Here is a 22776-nt window from a genome sequence, read left to right on the forward strand (position 1 = left end):
TTTTTAGATCACAGTTTTTACAGATTAGAAGTCACTTTGAGCTGTCAGTGTCTGGTATGTAATGGGGCTTAATTAGTATTTGTTAAATGAATGTAGACAACCATGTAGATTTGGGATCAAGAAAGCCACTTTGGAGAATCCATACATCTCAACCATTTCTACCCACATCTATTTATTCCATAAAAAATGGGCTGCAGAACTGTTTCATAACCTGTTTGTATAACTAACATCTTTTGAACTTTTCTTATGCAGAATTAGTATTTTTTAATTAGTGTACAGTTAGAAATAGAGCTAATTACCCCCCTCTTGATTAATGCTAAAACTACTGATTTTCTTAGGAAGGGAGGGTTTTGTAACTGGTGACAGAAATGAGGAGACGTTTCTCTTAAATCCAGCACAGATAGCTTCCTGAGTATGTGGTATGTGTAGTATGATTGTTCTGGACCTACATGCATGTCTGTGTGTGTTAAGCCTTTTGGTACCATTATCGTCCTTGTCTCAGAGAAAAGTAAGAATGTGTGTGTGTGTGTGTGTGTGTGTGCGTGCGCGCGTGTACATGGGCATGTGTTAATATTATCTGTTTTAAATTTGCATAATTAGATTACACATACATATATTTCATATCATGTTGGAAAATGCATTGCCACAGAAAACTGGACCCTAATGTACATTTTCTTTTCATGTATTATGCATTATATATGGCCAATTTTTCCTTCTTGTTTTTTTTAAAATCTTGTCATTTTAACATTTGAATTGATTTTCAAATTTAAAGTCTTAGATTTCTGTATACAAGGTATTCCTAATGGTGGAGGCCAAATAACCCAGTGTAGCATGGCTTGGGATTTAGGGTGGTTCCAAGATTTGAGTCCATGTTCTACAGCTTCCTAGAAGAAGCACATAAATATCTTAAATTATAAGAGACAATTTCCTACAGATATTTACACCAATATACTTCTCCACTAATAGTGCAGGAGAGTCTGATTTCCTAGAGTATGCTCAACCATTCAAAAGTCATTCTTACACTTTGACCCAGACATTTCACTTTTAAACTTTATCATACAAAATATTCTCTGCTGGAATATATGCTTATAATTATATGGCTGTGCTTTACAGGCTCTTTGACACAGAAAAACAATGGGACCAGAGAGTGGTTGATATTGACAGAAGAGGGGGTAGAAATGATTGTCCCTGGAATCAAGGGCAGATGGGAAGTAAGGGACATGGGTACCCTACATGCAGAGCAAAAAAGCCAAGGGATGGATGTATGGGCCAGAAAGGTGAGGGTGATCATTGGTAAGAAAATGAAACACAACTGGAAAAAGCCTCTTAGGACCTGAATTCATCCTGGCAATATGCACCTCTCTGGAAACCTTCCTTTCTCTCCATGTATAACTTGTCTGTTACTTCATCTTCAAGCCAAACAGTTCCCACACAGAGAAATAGTTCCCACACAGACAGAGAAAGGAGAGATGGTACAGGGGAACAGCATGCAGTTATGAGTCTCTTGGACAGAAGGCTGGAGCTCAGGGCATGTTGTTCCCAGACACAAAACCCATCATTGCCCACTGGACTTTTTGAGTCCTGTCCCAGTGCTCATTTCAGCCCTAACATGGAGTCACACATTATTGGTTTGGGGCATAGGATCTGAGGTCAGATTAATCAAGATTTGAATTGTGGTGCTAAATTCTATGGTCCAGGGAAAGTAACTTTGACTTCATGGTGACTCACCTTATTTTTTTTTCCTCTTACATTCAAAATAGTCACAGTTTTGCCTCATAAGATAATTGTGACAATTGAGTTAATATATGAAAATATATATAAAACACCTGGAGAAATGCCTGTGGCCCAATAAGCATGGTAAGTAAGTTAGCTACTACTATGTCATTACTTAGTACAAAATCTGGTATTTAGTAAAGAATGAATGTGTGTTATTTGCATTTATTGTTATTAGTCTTCTGGGAAATGAGAAAGAAAATGGAAGGGTGTATGGGAAAGATTGTGGTGCCATCTATTAATGTATTTTACCAAGTAGCAACAGTAAAACGGGATAGCCCTGGTGAGAAATGATCTGACATACTGATTAAGAGAACCAAAGTAAAAAGCTTAGACTCTGAAACAGGCATACAAAAAGTTTTGAAGGGGGATTTACATTCCCAGTTGCTACATTTTTGCTAAAAATGTATTATTATTCAAAATATGGTTCAGCTTAAAGTGTTAGGCTAAGTAAAGTAAGATAGAATACTTCTGGAACCTTATATGACACTATAAGAAAGAAAAAATATCAGGATATAAAACTGTATATTACAGAGTGATGTAAGAAACATGGCTGACCAGGAAGCTACAGGTCTTTCTTCTGCCACACAGACATTGAGTTAACAGCAATATACGAACCAGAATACCTCTGTAAGAACTCTGGAGATCAACTGAGAAGATATGGCACTCAGGCCATTATAAAACCAAGAAGGGATTTTTGCTAAAGGGGTAGGAAAATTCATGTTGTTTTGCAGTACTGTTCATGCCCATCTGCCTATGTGACATACCATGAAACGACTGGGAGAAACTCCCCCTTATTCCCTTTCCTTCATTAGTATGGAAACAAAAGTAGACCATGTATCCAACATTCTGGCTTGTTAGGGGGATGATCCAGGACTAATTTCTGCTTTGTTTAGATTAGAAAACTTACTTGACTTGCATCAGAATTTAGAAAGTGCTGAAAACAGAGGTGAGCAGTAAGTTAGAGGTTCAGTTTCACAGGCAGATGATAGGGAGAGTAAAAGAGATCAGAAAAGTTATGAAAGGTCTTAGAACTTTCAGCAAGGTTGACTTTAGTGAAGGTCATCCCCTGGATGAAGCCTGTATACAACAACTGGCAGAGATAGTTGTTTTTTCTAATGATCAAGTCTCAGGAAAAATTACAAGGCCTACAAAGAAACAGGGAAACATGGCCCAATTAAAAGAACAAAACTCCAGAAACTGACTCTAAAACAAAAAGCAGATCAATGAGCTGTCTGACAAAGACTTATAAAATAACTGTAAGAAAGATCCTCAATGAACTAACAGTGAAAACAGATAGACAATTTGATGAAACAGGAAAAAAATATCTGAACAAAATGAGATCATCAATAAAGTGATAAAAACTTAAAAAGCAGAAATTCTAAAGCTGAAAAATAGAAGAACAACTGAAAACTTTGTAAAAGGAGTTCAACAGTAGAATTGGTCAGGCAGATGAGATAATTAGTGAATATGAAGACAGGTCATTTGAAATCAGTGAGTCAAAATAGCAAGAAGAAAAAAGAATAAAGAAAAGTAAGGAGAACACATGGGACTTATGATACATTATAAAGAAGAGCAATATGTGTAGGAGGGGAATCCAAGAAAGAAAAGAAAGGGACAGAGATCTCACTTGCAAAAATAATGGCCCCAAACTTCTCAAATCTGAGGAGAGAAAGGGACATGAAGATTCAAGAAGCTGAAGAAACTCAAATTAGGATGAATTCAAAAAGAATTACACTAAGATATATTATCAAATTGTCTAAAGTCAAAGACAATGAGAGAAATCTTGTAAGCATCAAGAGAAAAGCAGTTCATCATGTGCAAGTGAACTTTTTATAATATTATCAGTTGATTTGTCAGCCAAAACTTTGTAAGCTAGAAGGGAATGAGATGATACATTATAAGTACTGAGGTAAATAAGAAAGGAACTGTCAACCAAGAATACTGTACCTGGAAAAATTGTCCTTCACAAGTGAAGGGGAAATTAAGACTTTCCAGATAAATGAAAGCTGAGGGAGTTCATTATCACTAGAATTGCTGTATAAGAAATGCTAAAGGGAGTCCAATTTAAAATGAAAAAAATAGTAGAAAGAAAATAGTAAGCTGTATGAAAATAATATGTTCTGCAGTAAAGTTTAATACATGCACAAATATAGTAACCTGTACTATTGTAACTTTGGTGCATTTCATGACAATAAGAATTTACATGACAAAAATATTTTTAAAAACCTAAAAATCTATGTTAATTAATATACAATATATAAAGATATGATGTGCAATCTCAATAGCATAAAGTAGGGAAGGTGGAGGTGTAAAGCAGTAAAATTTTTGTATGTAATTGAAGTTAAACTGTTACCAACTCAAAACAAATGCTATAACTTTAAGATGTCTTATGTAATTACAATGATAACCACAAGGAAAATACCTACAGAATATACACAAAAGCAAATGAGTAGGTAATCAAAGAATATCACTACAAAACATCAATTAAATACAGAGGAAGACAGTGAGAAATGAAAGTAGGGACAAAAAAGCTACAAGGCATACAGAAAACAATGAAGAAAATGGCAGTAGTAAGCCCTTCCCCATCAGTTATCACTTTAAATTTAAATGTATTTATTTCCCCAATCATAAGACACAGATAGGCTGAATGGATTGAAAAAAACATGATCCAACTATATGGTGTCTACAAGAGACTCACTTTGGATCTAAGGACATACATAAGTTGAAAGCAAAAGGATGGAAAAAGATATTCCATGAAAATGGTAACAAAAAGAGGGCAGCAATGACTATTCTAATACCAGAAAAAATATACATTAAGTCAAAAACTGTCAGAAGAGACAAGGAAAACATTATGTAATAATAAAAGGATTAATTCACCAAGAAACTATAACAGTTATAAATACTAAACTACAGACTCTCTAAATACATGAAGCAAACTGATAGAATTGAAGAGGGAAATAGCAACACAATAGTAGGAAACCTTACTACCTACCTTTCAACGATGGATACAACAGTCAGAGAAAAGATCAATAAGGAAATAGAGGACTTGAGCAACAGTATAGATTAATTGGGCCAAACGTATACAAAATGCTCCCCCAACAGCATACGTTCTTCACAAGTGCACATGGAACATTCTCCAGGATAGACTGCATGTAAGGCCATAAAATAAGTCTTAGCAAATTCAAGAAGACTGAAATAATACAAAGCATCTCTTTCAAACACAATGGAATGAAACTAGAGATCAATAGTATGAAGAGAACTGGAAAATACATGATTGTATTGAAATTAACACATTCATAAATAACCAGTGGGTCAAATAAGAAGTCACAAAGGAAATTAGAAAGTACTTTGAGACAAATTAAAATGAAAATACAACATTTCAAAGCTTATGGGATGCAGCATGAGCAGTGCTAAAAGGAAAGTTTATAGTTTTAAATGTGTACATTAAAAAGATGAATGATCCCAAATCAGCAACATACTTTTATAGTTCAAGAAATTAGAAAAAGGATAAGCTGAATCCAAAACTAGCAGAAAACAGTAAATAATTAAATAAAAGCAAGTAATAATGAAATAGAGAAAACAAAAACAATAGAGGGAGGAGGAGTTAAGATGATGGAGATGTAGGGGGACCCTAGACTTGCCTCCTTCCTCAAACAAAGCTGTATTGAGGTCAGATTACTTGAAACACCCAGGAAATTGATCTATGGAGTGGCAGAAGGATCTCCACAGTGGGAGGGAGACAGCTTGGCAAGTGTGAGGTATGTGGATGTAAATTGGGGGAGAGGAAAACAGTGCTGCTGTGGAGTGGAGGGAACCCTTTCTGTAGAGGGACAAAAGGGAGAGAAGAAGGGAGGTGTTGAGATAGTGCTGCATCGAGTTAGCATAACAGGAAAACCTCCTGGGACCACGAAATGGGGAGCAAGAAGTACTGAAGTACTGAGGGTCCCAGTTCTTTTTTGCAAACACCATCTGGAGCTCAAACAATGAGGTTTGGGAAGCATGTGACTTTCTCCAGAGCAGAGCTGTGGTGCATGCCCCTGGAGAGCAGGGAACTGGCTCTGGAGTGCATAGCATGGTGTAGAGATCTCCAGGTGGACTGGGAAAGAACAGTCCCCTTCCCAGAGTACTTTTTGGAAGGGGGTTTATTGCCTTCTCAAGGACAAAAGAGCCTGCAGGTGCCAGTCAAAGGCCTTTCATCAGAAGGGTGGCGAGGCTCTACTCCAGGGGAACGGGAGCAGATCTATGCCATGCCGAGTCGTTTAAGACTTTGGATTTTGAATCCAGGCTGAGTGCCAAAGTAAAAGAACAGGAGAGTTGTGGCGCAGGGCAAGCCAACTGTCCTTGCCATTCTGTGAGGACTGCCTGAACAGCAGGGGTTGAGATCCCCAGTCAGGGGAGAGATTGGGGTGGCACCATTTTCCCCCCAATACCAGCACAGTGGGACTTCAGAGAGCAACACAGCAGCCTCTAATGTAGGCGGAACCCACTTACACCAAACCTTGCTCCTCCATGCCTGGCAACTGCTTATTTACTGGTGCAAGACTGACTGAGCCAATGCAGCTAGCCTCTCCTCTAGACCAGCACAGCCAGCACCTCCCAGGCACCAACAGACAACTCTTTTTTTTTCTTTTTATCCTCCTTTTTTTTTTCTTTTGGAATCAGGTGCATAGTTCCTTTCCTTTCTTTTCTTTTCTTTTCTTTTCTTTTCTTTTCTTTTCTTTTCTTTCTTCTTTTCCTTGTCATTTACTTTTCTTTGTCATTTACTTTTCTCTTGTTTTTGGACCAGGCTTTTTTTATTCTTTTCTTTTTCTTTCTTTTCTGCTTTTTTTTTTTTTTTTTTGCTTTTTGTTGCCTTTTTTCCCCTTTGGAATCAGCCTTATAGTTTTCTGATTATCTGGTTTTTTTTGTTCCCTTTATTTTTCTCTTTTTATGGAATCAGGCTTCCTGACTCCTTTTTTTCCAGGTTTAAATCAACAAATGAATCAAAGCACACCTAGTTATTTAACTAGCCAAATAATCCACCACTGGAAGCAAGGAGCAGCTCTGCAGAGAACTGACTCATGGTAAAGAGCAACCAAAATGCAACAGCAGAGGGCACACAGCATAAAAAAGAAACACTTCTTGAAATGCCAGGCCCTGGAGAACATATGACCATTTTTTAATATAGTTGTGCATTCAGGTATGGGAAACATAACAAGTTTTTAAAATATGAAAAGATGGAAACTTAGCCAAAATGACAAGACAGGAATTATCCCCAAAAGAAAGGTCAAGAAGAATTCACAGCCAGGGACTTGCTCAAAACAGATATAAGAAATATATCTGAACAAGAATTTAGAACAGCAGTCATAAGACTACTAGCTAGGCTTGAAAAAAGAATAGAAGACACCAGAGAAACCCTTGCTGCAGAGATCAAAGACCTAAGAACTAGTCAGCACGAATTAAAAAATGATATAAGTGAGATGCAAAATAAACTGGATACAGTGACAGTAAGGATTGCAGAAGCAGAGGAGAGAATAGGTGAAATAAAATATAAAATTATGGAAAATAATGAAGGTGAAATAAGAGAGAAAAGAAATTACAAGAGCATGAGGGGAGACTTAGAGAACTAACTGATTCCATGAAATGAAACAATATCCATAACATAGCAGTATCAGAAGAGGAAGAGTGAGAAAAAGGGGCAGAAGGTTTATTTAAAGAAATTATAGCTCAGAACTTCCCTAGTCTGGGGAGGGACACAGGCCTCCAAGTACAAGAGGTACAGAGATCTCCCTTTAAAATCAACAAATAAAGGTCAACACCACAACATACAATAGTGACACTTGCAAAATACAAAGATAAAGAGAATTCTGAAAGCAGCTATGGAGAGAATGTTCTAAGTCTACAAGAGCAGACACATAAGGTTAGCCACAGACCTGTCCACTGAAACTTGGCAGGCCAGAAAGGAGTGGTAGGAAATATTCAACATGCTGAATGGGAAATATATGCAGCCAAGAATTCTTTTTCCAGCAAAGTTGCCATTCAGAATAGAAGTAGAGATAAAGAGTTTCCCAGACAAACAAAAACTATAGGAGTTTGTGACCACTAAACCAGCCCTGCAAGAAATTCTAAGGGGGACTCTCTGAGTGGGGAAAAAAAGAAGACCAAAGCAACAAAGACTACAAAATATCAGAGAACATCATCAGAAATGCCAACTAGAGATAACACAATGGCACTAAATTCCTATATTTTAATAATAACTCTGAATGTAAATGGACTAAATGCTCCAATCAAAAGATATAGGGTAGGGGCACCTGGGTGGTTCAGTTGGTTGAGCGTCTGACTTTGGCTCAGGTCATAATCTCACAGTTCGTGGGTTTGAGCTCTGTGTCGGGCTCTGTGCTGACAGCTTGGAGCCTGGAACCTGCTTCGGATTCTGTCTCCCTCTCTCTGCCTCTTCCTTGCTCAATGCTCTCTGTCTCTCAGGGAATAAATAAACATTAAAAAAAAGATATAGGGTATCAGAATGGATAAGAAAACAAGACCCATCTATCTGCTGCCTACAAGAGACTCATTTTAGACCTAATAATACCTGCAGATTGCAAGAGAGGGGATGAAGAACTGGAGGTCAAAAGAAAGCCAGAGTAGGAGATGCACCAACATGATGGAGAAGTCGTCCCTCAAACACAGCAGTGTTAAGGCCAGAGGACTTTGAATTCCAAGAGTCCGGCTTCAGAGTGACAGAGACGTCTCCAGGGACCCACGGGGACAACCTGGCAGGCTATAGGTGTTTGCAAATTGGGAGAGATAAAACGGGCTGCATAGGCATGGAGGGGAGGGATCCCCTTCTGTGAAGAGACAAAGGGAAGAGAAAGGGTGTGGAAGTGTAGGACTGTATTTGGACAAGAGAAAAACCACGGAGAGGGGATCAGAAAAAAAACGGAGAAAGATCCAATCTCTAACTGCAGGGCTTTCTTCAGACTGGGGACAGCTGTTCTGTGTGAGCACCTGGGGAGGAGGGGAGCCAGTCCTCACCCCAGTTACTAGTCCAGAGGCACAGTCCACAGTGGGAGAAAGCAATCCCCTCCCTTGAGTGCTGTGGGAAGAAGGTATGCAGGTTCAAAGGACAAAGGACCCTACCTGCGCCCTCTAGCCAGAGGCCATTTATCGGCTGGGCTAGCGGCACTTCCCTGGAACCGGGTGCGTGCAGAGCGGAACCTGTTAAGACATCTGGGTTTGAATCCCAGATGAACTCCAGGGAGGTACCGGAGACTGTGGGTGGGGAAAAAAAAGAGCCCGCTCTCACCCCTGAGGAGAGGCTGGATTGTTGCCATTTTTCTCCCCATCACCAACAAGGTGGGGCTTCAGGGAAAGGAAAACATGTCCATAGTGGAGGCAGGACCTGCCTACACCAAACCGCGCCCCTCCACACCTGGTAACTGTGTATCTACATGAATGAGGTTGATGCTGACCATCCAGACAACCCCTCCTCCAGGTCAGTGCTACCACGGGTTCCAAGGCACCCAGCGTTTTTGCATTTTCTGATTTAATTCTTGGGAAATTCTTATTTTATATACAATATATACATATTAATATTAGTATTAATATATATGAGTATATATATAAGTATATATTATATATAAGTATATATTAATATTAATATATATAAGTATATATTAATATATATCTTCCTTTTCTCCTTCTTATTCCTTTCCTTCTCTAGTCGGGTCATTCCGGCTGTTGGTTTGTTTCAGCAGACATATTTAATCTATTCTCTTTATACCTGTTTTCTATCTCCTTCTTTATTTTCCTCTCTCTCTCTGGATTAAGCTGTATAGTTTCTCTGCCCGATCATTTTTCTTTTCTTTTCTTTTTCCTTCCTCTGTAATTTCTCTCTTTGTATGGGATATGGTTTTTTCCACCACTGCTTCCACCTTTTTTCTTTTGTAAGAAAATATTTTTTCCAAGGATACTTCAATGAACAAATCAAAGAGCACCTGGTGGAGGGTCCAAAACATCACTACGAGTAGGAAGATAAAGCAATCAGAGTTACAACAATAGACAGCATGCAACACACTCCAAAACACAGCTCCTGAAGGGCCAGGCCCTGGACAGCATATGATCTCTCTTTAATACAGTAGTGCTCACAGGTGCAGGACACATAACAAGCTTTTATTTTTTTTTTTTTTTTTTTTTTTTTTTTTTTTTTTCTGAAATTTATTGACAAATTGGTTTCCATACAACACCCAGTGCTCATCCCAAAAGGTGCCCTCCTCAATACCCATCACCCACCCTCTCCTCCCTCCCACCCCCCATCAACCCTCAGTTTGTTCTCAGTTTTTAACAGTCTCTTATGCTTTGGCTCTCTCCCTTTCTAACCTCTTTTTTTTTTTTTTCCTTCCCCTCCCCCATGGGTTCCTGTTAAGTTTCTCAGGATCCACATAAGAGTGAGACCATATGGTATCTGTCTTTCTCTGTATGGCTTATTTCACTTAGCATCACACTCTCCAGTTCCATCCACGTTGCTACAAAAGGCCATATTTCATTTTTTCTCATTGCCATGTAATATTCCATTGTGTATATAAACCACAACTTCTTTATCCATTCATCAGTTGATGGACATTTAGGCTCTTTCCATAATTTGGCTATTGTTGAGAGTGCTGCTATGAACATTGGGGTACAAGTGGCCCTATGCATCAGTGCTCCTGTATCCCTTGGATAAATTCCTAGCAGTGCTATTGCTGGGTCATAGGGTAGGTCTATTTTTAATTTTCTGAGGAACCTCCACACTGCTTTCCAGAGCGGCTGCACCAATTTGCATTCCCACCAACAGTGCAAGAGGGTTCCCGTTTCTCCACATCCTCTCCAGCATCTATAGTCTCCTGATTTGTTCATTTTGGCCACTCTGACTGGCGTGAGGTGATACCTGAGTGTGGTTTTGATTTGTATTTCCCTGATAAGGAGCGACGCTGAACATCTTTTCATGTGTCTGTTGGCCATCCGGATGTCTTCTTTAGAGAAGTGTCTATTCAATAACAAGCTTTTAAAACACATAAGGGACAGAAAACTAGCCAAGATGATGAAATGGAAAAATTCTCCTCAAAAGAAATTCCAGGAAGAAATGACAGCTAAGGAATTTCTCAAAACAGATATAAACAATATATTTGATCAAAATTTAGAATAATAGTCATAAGATTAATCACTGGGCTTGATAAAAAGCATAGAGTAGAGCAGATAATCTATTGCTGCACATATCAAGGAACTAAACAATAGTTATGATGAATTAAGAAATTCCGTAAATGAGGTACAAAATAAACTAGATGTGGTGACAGTGACGATTGAAGAAGCAGAGGGGAAATTAAGTGAAATAGAAGATAAAATTATGGAAAAAGATGGAGCTTAGAAAAAGAGAGATAAAAAAATTCCAGACCACGAGGGAAGAATTAGGGAACTTAGTGATTCAATGAAACATAATAATATCCATCTCATAGGAGTTCCAGAAGAAGAGAAAGAAAGCAGAAAATTATAGCTAAGAACTTCCCCAATCTGGGTAAGGAAACAGACAGGGAAATCCAGGAGGCACAGAGAACTCCCTTCAGATGTAACAGGAATCAATCTTCAGCATGACATATCATAATGAAACTGGTAAAATACAAAGATAAAGAGAGAATTCTGAAAGCAGCTAGGGACAAATGGGACTTAACCTACAAGGGTAGACACATAAGGGTTGTAGCAGACCCATCTACTGAAACTTGGCAAGCCAGAAGGAAGTGGCAAGAAATATTCAATGTGCTGAATAGGAAAAATATGCAGCCAAGAATCCTTTATCCAGCAAGGTTGTTATTCAGAATAGAAGGAGAGATAAAAGTTTTCTCAGACAAATAAAAACTGAAGGAGTTCATCACCACTAAACCAGCCCTACAAGAGATCCTAAGGGTGCATCTGTGAGTGGAATGTTGCAAAGACTACAAAGGAGCAGAGACATCACCACAAGCATGAAACGTACAGATAACACAATACCACTAAATCCATATCTTTCAATAATAACGCTGAGTGTAAATGTACTAAATGCTCCAATCAAAAGATATAGAGTATCATAATGGATAAAAACCAAGATCCATCTATTTATTTGCTGCCTACAAGACACCCATTTTAGACCTGAGGACACCTTCAGATTGAAAGTTAGGGTATGCTACTGGAAGTCAAAAGAAAGCTGAAATAGCCATACTTTTATCAGACAAACTAGATTTTAAACTAAATGTTGTAACAAGAGATGAAGAAGGGTATTATATCATAATTACAGGGTCTATCCATCAAGAAGAGCTAACAGGGGCGCCTGGGTGGCGCAGTCGGTTAAGCGTCCGACTTCAGCCAGGTCACGATCTCGCAGTCCGTGAGTTCGAGCCCCGCGTCAGGCTCTGGGCTGATGGCTCAGAGCCTGGAGCCTGTTTCCGATTCTGTGTCTCCCTCTCTCTGCCCCTCCCCCGTTCATGCTCTGTCTCTCTCTGTCCCAAAAATAAATAAACGTTGAAAAAAAAAAAAAAAAAAAAAAAAAAAGAAGAGCTAACAATTATAAATGTTTATGCATCCAATTTGAAAGCACCCAAATATATAAAACAATTAATCACAAACATAAGCAATATTATTGATAAGAATACGGCAATTGCAGGTGACTTTAATATTCCACTTACAACAATGGACAGATCATCTAAGCAGAAAATAAATAAATAAACAATGGCCCTGAATGATACACTGGACCAGATGGACTTGACAGATATATTCAGAACTTTTCATCCTAAAGCAGAAGAATACACATTCTTCTCGAGTGCACATGGAACATTCTCCAAGATAGATCACATACTGAGTCACAAAACAGCCCTAAATAAATATAAAAGAATTGAAATCATACCATGCACATTTTCAGATCACAACGGTATGAAACTTGAAATCAACCACAAGAAAAAATCTGGAAAGCCCTCAAATACATGCAGGTTAAAGAACATACTACTGAAGAATGAAGGGATTAACCAGAAAATTAAAGGAGAAATTAAAAAATGCATGGAAGCAAATGAAAATGAAAACATGACAGTCCAAACCCTTTAGGATGTTGCAAAGACAGTCCTAAGAGGAAAGTACATTGCAATTCAGACCTATCTCAAGAAGCAAGAAAGGTCCCAAATACAAAATCTAACCTTACCCCTAAAGGAGCTAGAAAAGGACCAGCAAATAAAGCCCAAATCCAGCAGAAGAAGGGAAATAATAAAGATTATGGCAGAAATAAACAATACCAGAACAAAATTAAAAACCCCAGTAGAACAGATTAATGAACCTAAAAGCTGGTCTTTTGAAAAAACAAACAAAACTGATAAACCCCAAAAAACAAATAATCCAGTGAAGAAATGGGCAGAAGAAATGAACATTCTTCCAAAGAAGACATCCAGATGGCTTAACAGACACATGAAAAGATGCTCAAAATCACTCATCATCAAGGAAATACAAATCAAAACCACAATGACATACCACCTCATATCTGTCAGAATGGCTAAAATTAACAACTCAGGAAACAACAGATGTTGGTGGATGCAGAGAAAGGGGAACACTTTTGCACTGTTGGTGGGAATACAGACTGGTGCAGCCACTGTGGAAAACAGTATGGAGGTTCCTCAAAAAATTAAAAATAGAGCTACCTTACAATCCAGCAATTGCTCGACTAGGTATTTATCTAAAGGATACAAAAATGCTGACTCATAGGAGCACATGCACCCCAATGTTTATAGCAGCATTATCAACAATAAATAGGAAACTATGGAAAGAGTCCAAATGTCCATCAACTGATGACATGGATGTCATGGATGTCTGTGGAGATTATATGTATATATAATCACACACAATGGAATACTACTTGATGAAAAAGAACAAATATTGCCATTTGTAACAATGTGGATGGAAAACCATAATTATTATGCTAAGTGAAGTAAATCAGTCAGAGAAAGACAAATATATGTTTTCATTCATATGTGGAATTTAAGAAACAGAATAGATGAACATAGAGGAAGGGAAAGAAAAATAAGATAAAAACAGAGGGGGAGGCAAACCATAAGAGACTCTTAAATACAGAGAACAAGCTGAAGGTTGCTGGATGGGAGGCAGGTGGGGGGGATAGGCTAATGAGTGATGGGCATTAAGGAGGACACTTGTTGGGATGAACACTGGGTGTGATACATAAGAGATGAATCACTGGGTTCTACTCCTGAAGCAAAGACTACACTGTAGGTTAACTAACTTTAATTTAAATTAAAAAAAGCCCCACAATGAGATATTTGTATATACCTATTAAAATGGTGATAATAAAAAATACCATGTGCTCAGAAGTTCCAGAGCAACCAGAACTCTCCTACACTGTTCGTGAAATGCAAAATGATACAGTCACCCTGGAAAACAGTTTAGCAGTTTCCTAGGAAGTTACACATACGCTTACCATATGACACAGCAATCCCACTCCTGAGTGTTTACCTCAGAGAGAGAAAAACTTAGGTACAAATTAAAAGGAGCTACTCATAATCACTAAAACATAAATGTCCTCCAATGAGTAAATAGATAAACTATGGTTACTTTATAGAATACATGATAAGTGGGGGAAAAAACTATTGATACATGTAACAATTTGTATAAATCTCAAAGGCATTTTGCTAAGTGAAAGAAGCCAGTCTCAAAAGGTTAAATGCTATATAATTCCATTTAAATAACATTCTTAAAGAAAATTATAATGATAAAGAATCAGTGGTTGCCAGGCATTGGGGTTTGGGACGGCATGACTATAGACTTACAGCATGAGGGAGGTTTTTGGAGTGACAGAATTGTTTTGTATCCAGTGGAGATGGTTATAAAATCTACACATGGGTTAAAATTTGTAGAACTGTACACCAAAAAAATAAACTCAATGTATTATTCTTTTAAATAATAAAAGAAAACAAAAAAATTGATAACTTCTTTCCATACTTCTCAAAAAGAAAAGAAAGAACCCAAATAGATAAAGTTACAAATGAAAGAGGGGAGATCACAACCAACACTACAGAAATACAATTATAAGAGAATACTATGAAGAATTATATGCCAACAAACTGGACAATGTGGAAGAAATGGACAGAGTCCTAGAAACTCACACACTACCAAAACTCAAACAGGAAGAAATAGAAATTTTGAACACGTCCATAACCACCAAAGAAATTGAATCAGTAATCAAAAATCTCCCAACAAACAAGAGTCCTGGGCCAGATGGCTTCCCAGGGGAATTCCACGAGACATTTAAAGGAGACTAAATACCTATTGTTCTCAAACTGTTCCAAAAAATAGAAATGGAAGGAAAGCTTCCAAACTCATTCTATGAAGCCAGCATTACCTTGATTCTCAAACCAAAGACCCCACTAAAAAGGAGAATTATAGGCCAATATCCCTGATCAACATGGCAACAAAAATTCTCAACAAGATACTAGCAAACTGAATTCAACAGTACATTAAAAGAATTATTCACCATGATCCTTTCTTGAGAAAAACAATAGAAAAAAATCAATGAAACTAAGTTGTTTTTTGAAAAGATAAAATTGACAAACCTTTAGATAAGACTCACTAAAAAAATAAAGATTCCAATAACTAAAATAAAAAAAGGAAAGGTGGACATTACAACTGATACTACAGAAATGAAAAGAATTATAACAATATACTATGAACAATTGCATGCCAGTGAATTGGAAAGCTTAGAAGAAATGTATCCCTAGAAAAACACAAAATACCAAGACTGAATCATAACGATCATCTATATCTATATGTATATCTGTATCTATATCTATATACACAATGGAATACTAAGTGGCAATCAAAAAGAATGAAATCTTGCTATTTGCAGCAATATGGATGGAAATAGAGTGTATTATGCTAAGTGAAATAATCAGCCAGACAAAGACAAATATAATATGGTTTCACTCATTTGTGGAATTTAAGAAAAAAGAGATGAACATAGGGGAAAGGAAGGAAAAATAAGATAAAAACAGAGGGGGAAGCAAACCATAATAGACTCTTAAATACAGAGAACAAACAAGCAGTTTGCTTGGGAGGTGGGTGGAAGGATGGGCTAAATGGTGATGGGCACTAAGGACGCACTTGAGATGAGCACTGGATGTTGGAGGAAATGATGGATCACTGGGTTCTACTCCTGGGACCAGTACTACACTGTATGTTAACTTGAATTTAAATTAAAAAAAGAAAATCTGAACAGATCAATAATGAGCAAAGAGAGTGATTCAATTATCAAAAAATTCCCAATAAGGTAAAGCCCAGGACCAGAGGCCTTCACTAGAGAATTCTCTCAAATATTTAAAGAATGAATGCCAAATTAAACTTTTCAAAAATATTGATGAAGGAACACTTCTAAGTGTACTCTGTAAGACCAGCATTACCCTTATAATAAAGCCAGACTGACACTATAAGAAAACCATAGACCAATAACCCCTGGTGAATACTGGTGCAAAATCTTCAAAAAAATATGAACAAACCAAATTCAACAGCACATTAAAAGGTTTATACATTGGGGTCCCTGGGTGGCTCAGTTGGTTGAGCGTCTGACTTCGGCTCAGGTCATGATCTCACAGCTCGTGAGTGGGTGCGAGCCCCGCATCAGGCTCTGTGCTGACATCTTGGAGCCTGGAGACTGCTTCGGATTCTGTGTCTCCCTCTCTGCTCCTCCCCTGCTCACACTCTGTGTCTTTCTCTCTCAAAAATAAATAAACATTTAAAAAATGTTTAAAAAAGTAAAAAAAAACCACATTTGACAAACTAGGAATAGAAGGAAACATCATTAATCAGCAGAGGGATGTAAATAAAAAACACAGTGAAATATCACCCATACCCATTAGGATGGCTACAAAAAAACACACACATAAAGTGTTAGCAAAGTATGTGAAGAAATAGGAACCCTTATGCACTATTGGTGGGAGTGCAAAAACAGTACAGCCTCTATGGAAAATAGTATGGAGATTCCTCAAAAAATTAAAAATAGAACTACAATATGACTCAGCAATCCCAATTCTGGGTGTATATATTCACAGAATTGAAAGCAGAGTCTCAAAGAGATATTTGCACACCCATGTTCATAGCATTATTCAGAAAAAGCCAAGAAGTAGATGGTAAACTGTTCATTGATGGATCAATAGGTAAACAAATTCTGCTGTAAACAAATTCTGCTGTATACATACAGTAGAATATTATTCAGACTTAAAAAGGAAGGAAATCCTGTCACATGCTACAAGATGGATGAAACTTGACAACATTATGCTAAATTAAATAAGCTGGTCACAATAAGACAAATACTGTAGGATTCCACTCTTATGAGATATCTAGTCAAATTCATAGAAATGGATAGTAGAATGGTAGTTACCAGGGGCTGGGGGAAGAGGGCAAAGAGTTTCAGTTTTGCAAGATGAAAAAGTTCTGGAGATCGGTTTCACAACAATGTGAGTACACTTAACAGTACTGAACTATACACTTAGAAATGGTTATGATGGTAAATTTTATGTTATGTGTTTTTTTACCAAAATTAAAAAAATGTACATCATATTACTCAGAAGTAACTATTAGTGGAAATTTATATTCTGATTTATAAATAAAAACATAAAGAAGTCAAGGTAAAAGAACATAAGAATGTCAACTGTGTTTATAAATGGGTGGTTGGAATGTGGAATATTTATACTTTCATGTCCACGCTATACTTCTACATAAGGCTGGGTTTGGGTTTTGTCAGGTGCTTGGGGAGAAGCATTACTCCTGTTGACTCATTACACAGCACAATAGAAACAATTTATTATTTATAATCAGATCCCCCTTCCTTCTCTGTGATTAACAAGCTGCAACACTTTGGATGATTCACCCAATTTATCCTGATCCCAAACTACTTATATGTAAAAATCAGCGATTAGAGTTAGCCACCACCTTGATCAAGATATAAAGCATATTCCACACTTTAAGAGGCTCCCAATGAGTCTCTTCATCTCTTAGCTCCATGTAAACCTTGACCTGCATTCTGTCACTATATATTAGTTTTGCCTGCTCTAGAATCTCATATAAATGGAATCATACATCCTGTATGCCTTTGTCTCTGGCTTCTTCAAGTCAGCATAATGTTTTTGAGATTCACCCATGTTTTTGTCTTTTTAATTGCTGAGTAATATCCCATTGTATGTACCTGTTTACCTTTGATATTGTTTTAAAGAGATATCAGGAAGAAGTCAAAGTATTTATATTAAATTAGCAATTTTTCTTGATCAGTTTTCTATTATTTTATAATGACATAATTTCTTCCTTTACCACTCCTTTATCTCTCTAAAAATATTATCTTCAGGTCCTGTTCAGCCTTTTCTATTTTTTTTTATTCCCTTAGTGAAAATAATTTAATTTACTGAATTTGTTCTGTCTCTTCCACCTTTACCTTGGATTGTGACTGTCTCCTGCAAAGAAAGCTTCACTGCCATTCTTCATTGTGCTTGTGGGTGCTTGGCTTTCACCTATACCTTGTTCTGGCCTTGCCACTGGTTTAGCTTCCTTCCTGACCCACCACTGGTGATCCCTGATTTCCCACTGTATTTTCCCATTTCCTTTCTTTTTTTTAAAAAAGAGATTCTTCTCTCTTTCTTACATGGGAATTTTTACTTCATATCTCCAGCATAACTATCTATTTATTACTGTTTCCATGATATATGTATTTATTAATGTAACATTATTGTTCCAAAACCACAAATATATATTTTCAAATTAAATATTTTTAAATACTTGCACTCTCATCATTTAAATCATTCAGATAGTTCTGAACCTTGTTCACATGCTAAAGCCACTAGGGGAGATTGAAAAAACTTACTAGCACCAGGCTACACCTATAACACTTAAAGCAGAATTGGAATCAGACTAGGCAACTACATTTTTAAAACTCTCCACATTACTGCAGTGTGCAACCAAGATTGAAAATCACTGTGTTAAAGTATCAGTTTTTTGGTTTAGGCTTGCCAGAAGATCCTAAGAATGACTTCCATCTCATTTGCTGATCTTTCACTCAGTGATGTTTTGGAGACCTAGTGGTTCCATTAACATAGAGCAGGGAATTGGCAAACTGGTCCATGGACCAAACCTATCCTGTTGCCTGTTTCTGTGGGCCCTGTAAGCTAATAATGGCTTTTACATATTTCAATGGTTGAAAAATCAGTTCCCACAACTAAGCCACACCATAAACAAATAGATTCCTGAGAAAAAAACCCTACAATCTTCCTGGGCTTAGCCAAAGGCAATTCCAACCACTTACCAGTTACTGTGCACTAGCTTTAAGAACACTTGCTCTAAGCCAGAGTTCAAGAAACTTTTCCTGGAAAGGATCAGTTCATAAATACTGAGGCTCTGCAGACTTTTCACTCTTTGATGGAGCTAGTCAAATCTGTTGCTGTTGGCCAAAAGCTGTGTTCTAATATAACTTTATGTATGCCATGGACATGTAGAATTTCAAATAATTTTCACATGTAATAAATATTATTTTAAATTGAAGAAATTGAAAATAATAATATAAAGAGTATTCTTTTTAAAATTTCTTTAACGTTTTATCTTATTTTTTTGAGAGACAGAGAGAGACAGAGGACAAGCAGGGAGGGGCAGACAAAGAGGGAGACACAGAATCCAAAGCAGGCTCTAGGCTCTGAGTTGTCAGCACAGAGCCCACCATAGGGCTCAAATCCATGAATGGGAGATCATGACCTGAGCCAAAGTCAGACACACAACTGACTGAGCCACCCAGGCATCCCTAAAGAGTATTCTTTTTTAATAGAAAGCAGATTCTTGACAAAAATGCACGAAAAGGCAAAATTACTATTCAATCCTAATTAGCTAAAGAAATGCAAAAAATTAGAAATAATAGCAAACCAAATCCAGCAATGGCTAAAACACATAATACAACATTATAAAGTTGTGTTTATCCCAAGCTTGCAATGTCAGATTAACATTAGGAGATCCATAATATAATCCAACACATTAATAAGATAAAGGAGCAGGAAAAGGATAATCATCACAAAGATTTCAGGAAAAAAGGCATACCATAAAATCCAATAACCAATCAAGATTAAGCAACAACAATTCTCAGCTAGCCAGGAATAGAGAGATATTTCTTTAAACAGATAAAAGGTTTTTTTTTTAAACTAGAACAAACACCATACATGATAGTGAAACATTAAAAGCATTCCATATTAAATCAAGAGGCAAAGACCACTCATATAATCAGTTCTGTTCAACATCTTACTGAGTCTCCTAGGCAGTGAGTGAGTGCAGTAACCAAAATAAATACATACACACATGTATACATAAATTATTAAATGTGTAATAGTGAAGAAACAAAACCATCTTCATAAAAGACTGAAGAGAATCTACAGAAAATTATAATAGAGATTAACCATGTTATTGGATGTAATACTAATATACACAAAAGAATTATAACAAACAGAAAATAATATTTCATTGTGAATATATCATTTACAATAGCAAAAAGATTTGGTTCTGTAAAATATAGTATGAATTGGCTCACTTTGCAACCCTTCCACTTGTAAACTCCATGATGTTCTGTTATAGCAGCCTGAATGGGCTAACACTACTTCTCTCTTTGATATTCAAATTGCATATTAGCATAGTTATCCTAAAAACATGACAATATAAAAATCTTTTTACCTTCATTTCTGTATGTCTCACATTTCTTTAATGGAAGAACACATTTTTGTTGTTGCTGTCTTTCAGACATAGTGTTTTGTAGATCAAACTTGGAAGTGCTGAAATGAGAGAAAAAATAAAGTGGATATACTATAATAAAAATATTACACGTGAAGATATTCTTTAACCATCTATCAAACAATACTTAAAAACACCATAAATGTAAACGCAATCCTTTATTTGCTGAATTCAACTCATTAACACCTACATTGTCTTTATGAAATGTATCACCTGTAATTTTACTTAATATGCTTTTCTAAAATAAATTGCTGTTTCCACATGAAGAAAACGAGGGAGGGAGAGGGTTTTCAAGGAGTCTAACAAGCAATGGATAGAAAATCAGGAGGAATATCAGAAGTTAATAGTGTCTGGTTAGATTAGTTTAAGCCATTTAGAAAGTCCTAGCACAAAAATATATGTGCCCAATATGTACTTTGAAAAACTGCTGAACTACAAAATAATATAAGAAATATATTTTAAAACTTCATATAGTGGCTACTTTCACACTTAAAAATATTTTTTATTATACTTGATCTTTCACACTTTTATTCAAAAAATGTCCAATTCTTAAAAGAAGTCTCCTTCCCTATTTTCTAGAGAATCAAGTAACTGACAGAAATTAAAATCAGATTTGGAATTGTCTATACAAATTAGCATCTAGGAGGTCTCCAGGGTCCTTGATAACAATATGGTCAGATGATGGCAGATGAATCCATTACACTGCACACACAGTTAATATGCAGGGCGATAATCAAGAGTATGGCTTTGGTGTGGGGGTGGGGAAGAGGAACGTGAAGGAGGTCCCACCGCGTTTCTAGAGACTAGCCATTGAGAGCAGTCCATGAACCCCTGCCGCATCCTTTCGTTTCAATTCTCCGAGTAAACATCTAGTACTTGCTGCTGCCCCACCTACCCGAGTACTTTTTGCCACGGCACGGTATACAAGTTGGTGGAAACACTGGGATCTGAACCAGAGTCTCCCGAAAAGTTTCCCATTTGTCAGGGTGCAAACCACAATTTTAAAAGACTTCGTGTATAGGTTTGACTTCTCAGAAAGCTAAGTTGAATAACACTTCAGGAGATTCTCCACACACTTAAAAGCACAGACAGACACTCGCACACGACCGTAGGGGGATCACATGACTGCAGGATCCCTGTAACCCACAGCTGTTGGGGTCTACCTGACTTCCAGGGCTTTGACTGGCAGGGTCCGTTTGGCGGAAAAATCTAAGCTACCTCAGGTTCAGGAGCCCTCGATTTTCGCGTGACTGAGAACGCTGAGCCTCACGTGACCATTGGATATAAGTGACCAACAGTGATTGGATAGCTGCAGTGTTCACGTGACTGCAAGGGTTTGCCTGTCATGTGATGGTAGGAGCAACATGGCTTCTGACTCATAGATCTGAAGAGTTTGGCAGTCCATGAACTTGTGTGATAGAGACAACTAAACCTGACATGTGACCATAGCATTCCATATGACCATCGGAAGCAGGATACCCACCTGACTTCCAGAGCTTAGGCTTCCACATGCCATTAGCTACTCAGGTTCACATGACAGTAAGAATACACGTGATGGGCAGGATTTAGGAGTCCATGATGCTGTAGTGACTTGAAGAGCTGAATCTACCACATGATCATAGTGGCAACTGGTCCAGAGAGACCAGGTAAACTCAGGGTTTAGAAGCCCATGGTATTGACATTACCAGTAGGTTTGGGCTTGCCACATAATTGTAGTGTCCACATGATGACAACATTCACGTGACCACAGCCTCAGGAACCCACGATGATCACTGCTTTGTGACAGTTGGGCACAATGACAGTAAGCGTCTCCCAATCTGCATGTTTCAGGAGAACATGCTCTTCATGAGACCTGGAGATCTGATTGCCCACGTTCTTCGGCTCCCTAGTGATGGTGGTGATGACAAGTGACCTTCCTCAGCACACAAGCTTGGGCTTTTACCTGCCTCATCCTTCTTTAATATGCTAATTCGATGTTATTTTTCTAATATCTGAAATTTAACACATAAGTTAATACATAACAATGAAATAGGTCCTCCACAAAGCCATAACAATTGTCATATTGTACAGATTACTTCAAAAGCGTAAGGAGTGGTTACAGGTAAGCATTGGTGACAATTTTATTCAAGTGTAAAGGAAATGAGAGCAAACCAAATAGGTGAGTTTTAGCTGTGAATTTGATAAAAAGGCATAATAATTACTATATGTCAAGGACTTAAATGT

At 37.4% G+C, this 22776-nt stretch overlaps 1 protein-coding gene across 2 annotated transcripts in view; it reads right to left on the reverse strand.

The window, feature by feature from the left end:
• Positions 1-21816, reverse strand: part of LOC125157357 (nuclear RNA export factor 2-like) — a 34751-nt gene extending 12935 nt beyond the window's left edge. The window contains exons 1-2 of one of the 2 annotated variants that reach the window (XM_047843985.1): positions 21717-21816; positions 20497-20594 (exon numbers count right to left, since the gene is read on the reverse strand). In XM_047843985.1, the coding sequence (XP_047699941.1) occupies positions 20497-20566 (70 nt within the window). In that variant the 5' untranslated portion in view covers positions 20567-20594; positions 21717-21816. The remainder of the gene's footprint in view (positions 1-20496; positions 20595-21716) is intronic. The other variant, XM_047843984.1, reaches the window with a different exon arrangement.
• Between the last annotated feature and the right edge of the window lie 960 nt (positions 21817-22776).

Source organism: Prionailurus viverrinus, chromosome X (assembly GCF_022837055.1).
Source record: "Prionailurus viverrinus isolate Anna chromosome X, UM_Priviv_1.0, whole genome shotgun sequence".
Taxonomy (NCBI): Eukaryota; Metazoa; Chordata; class Mammalia; order Carnivora; family Felidae; genus Prionailurus; species Prionailurus viverrinus.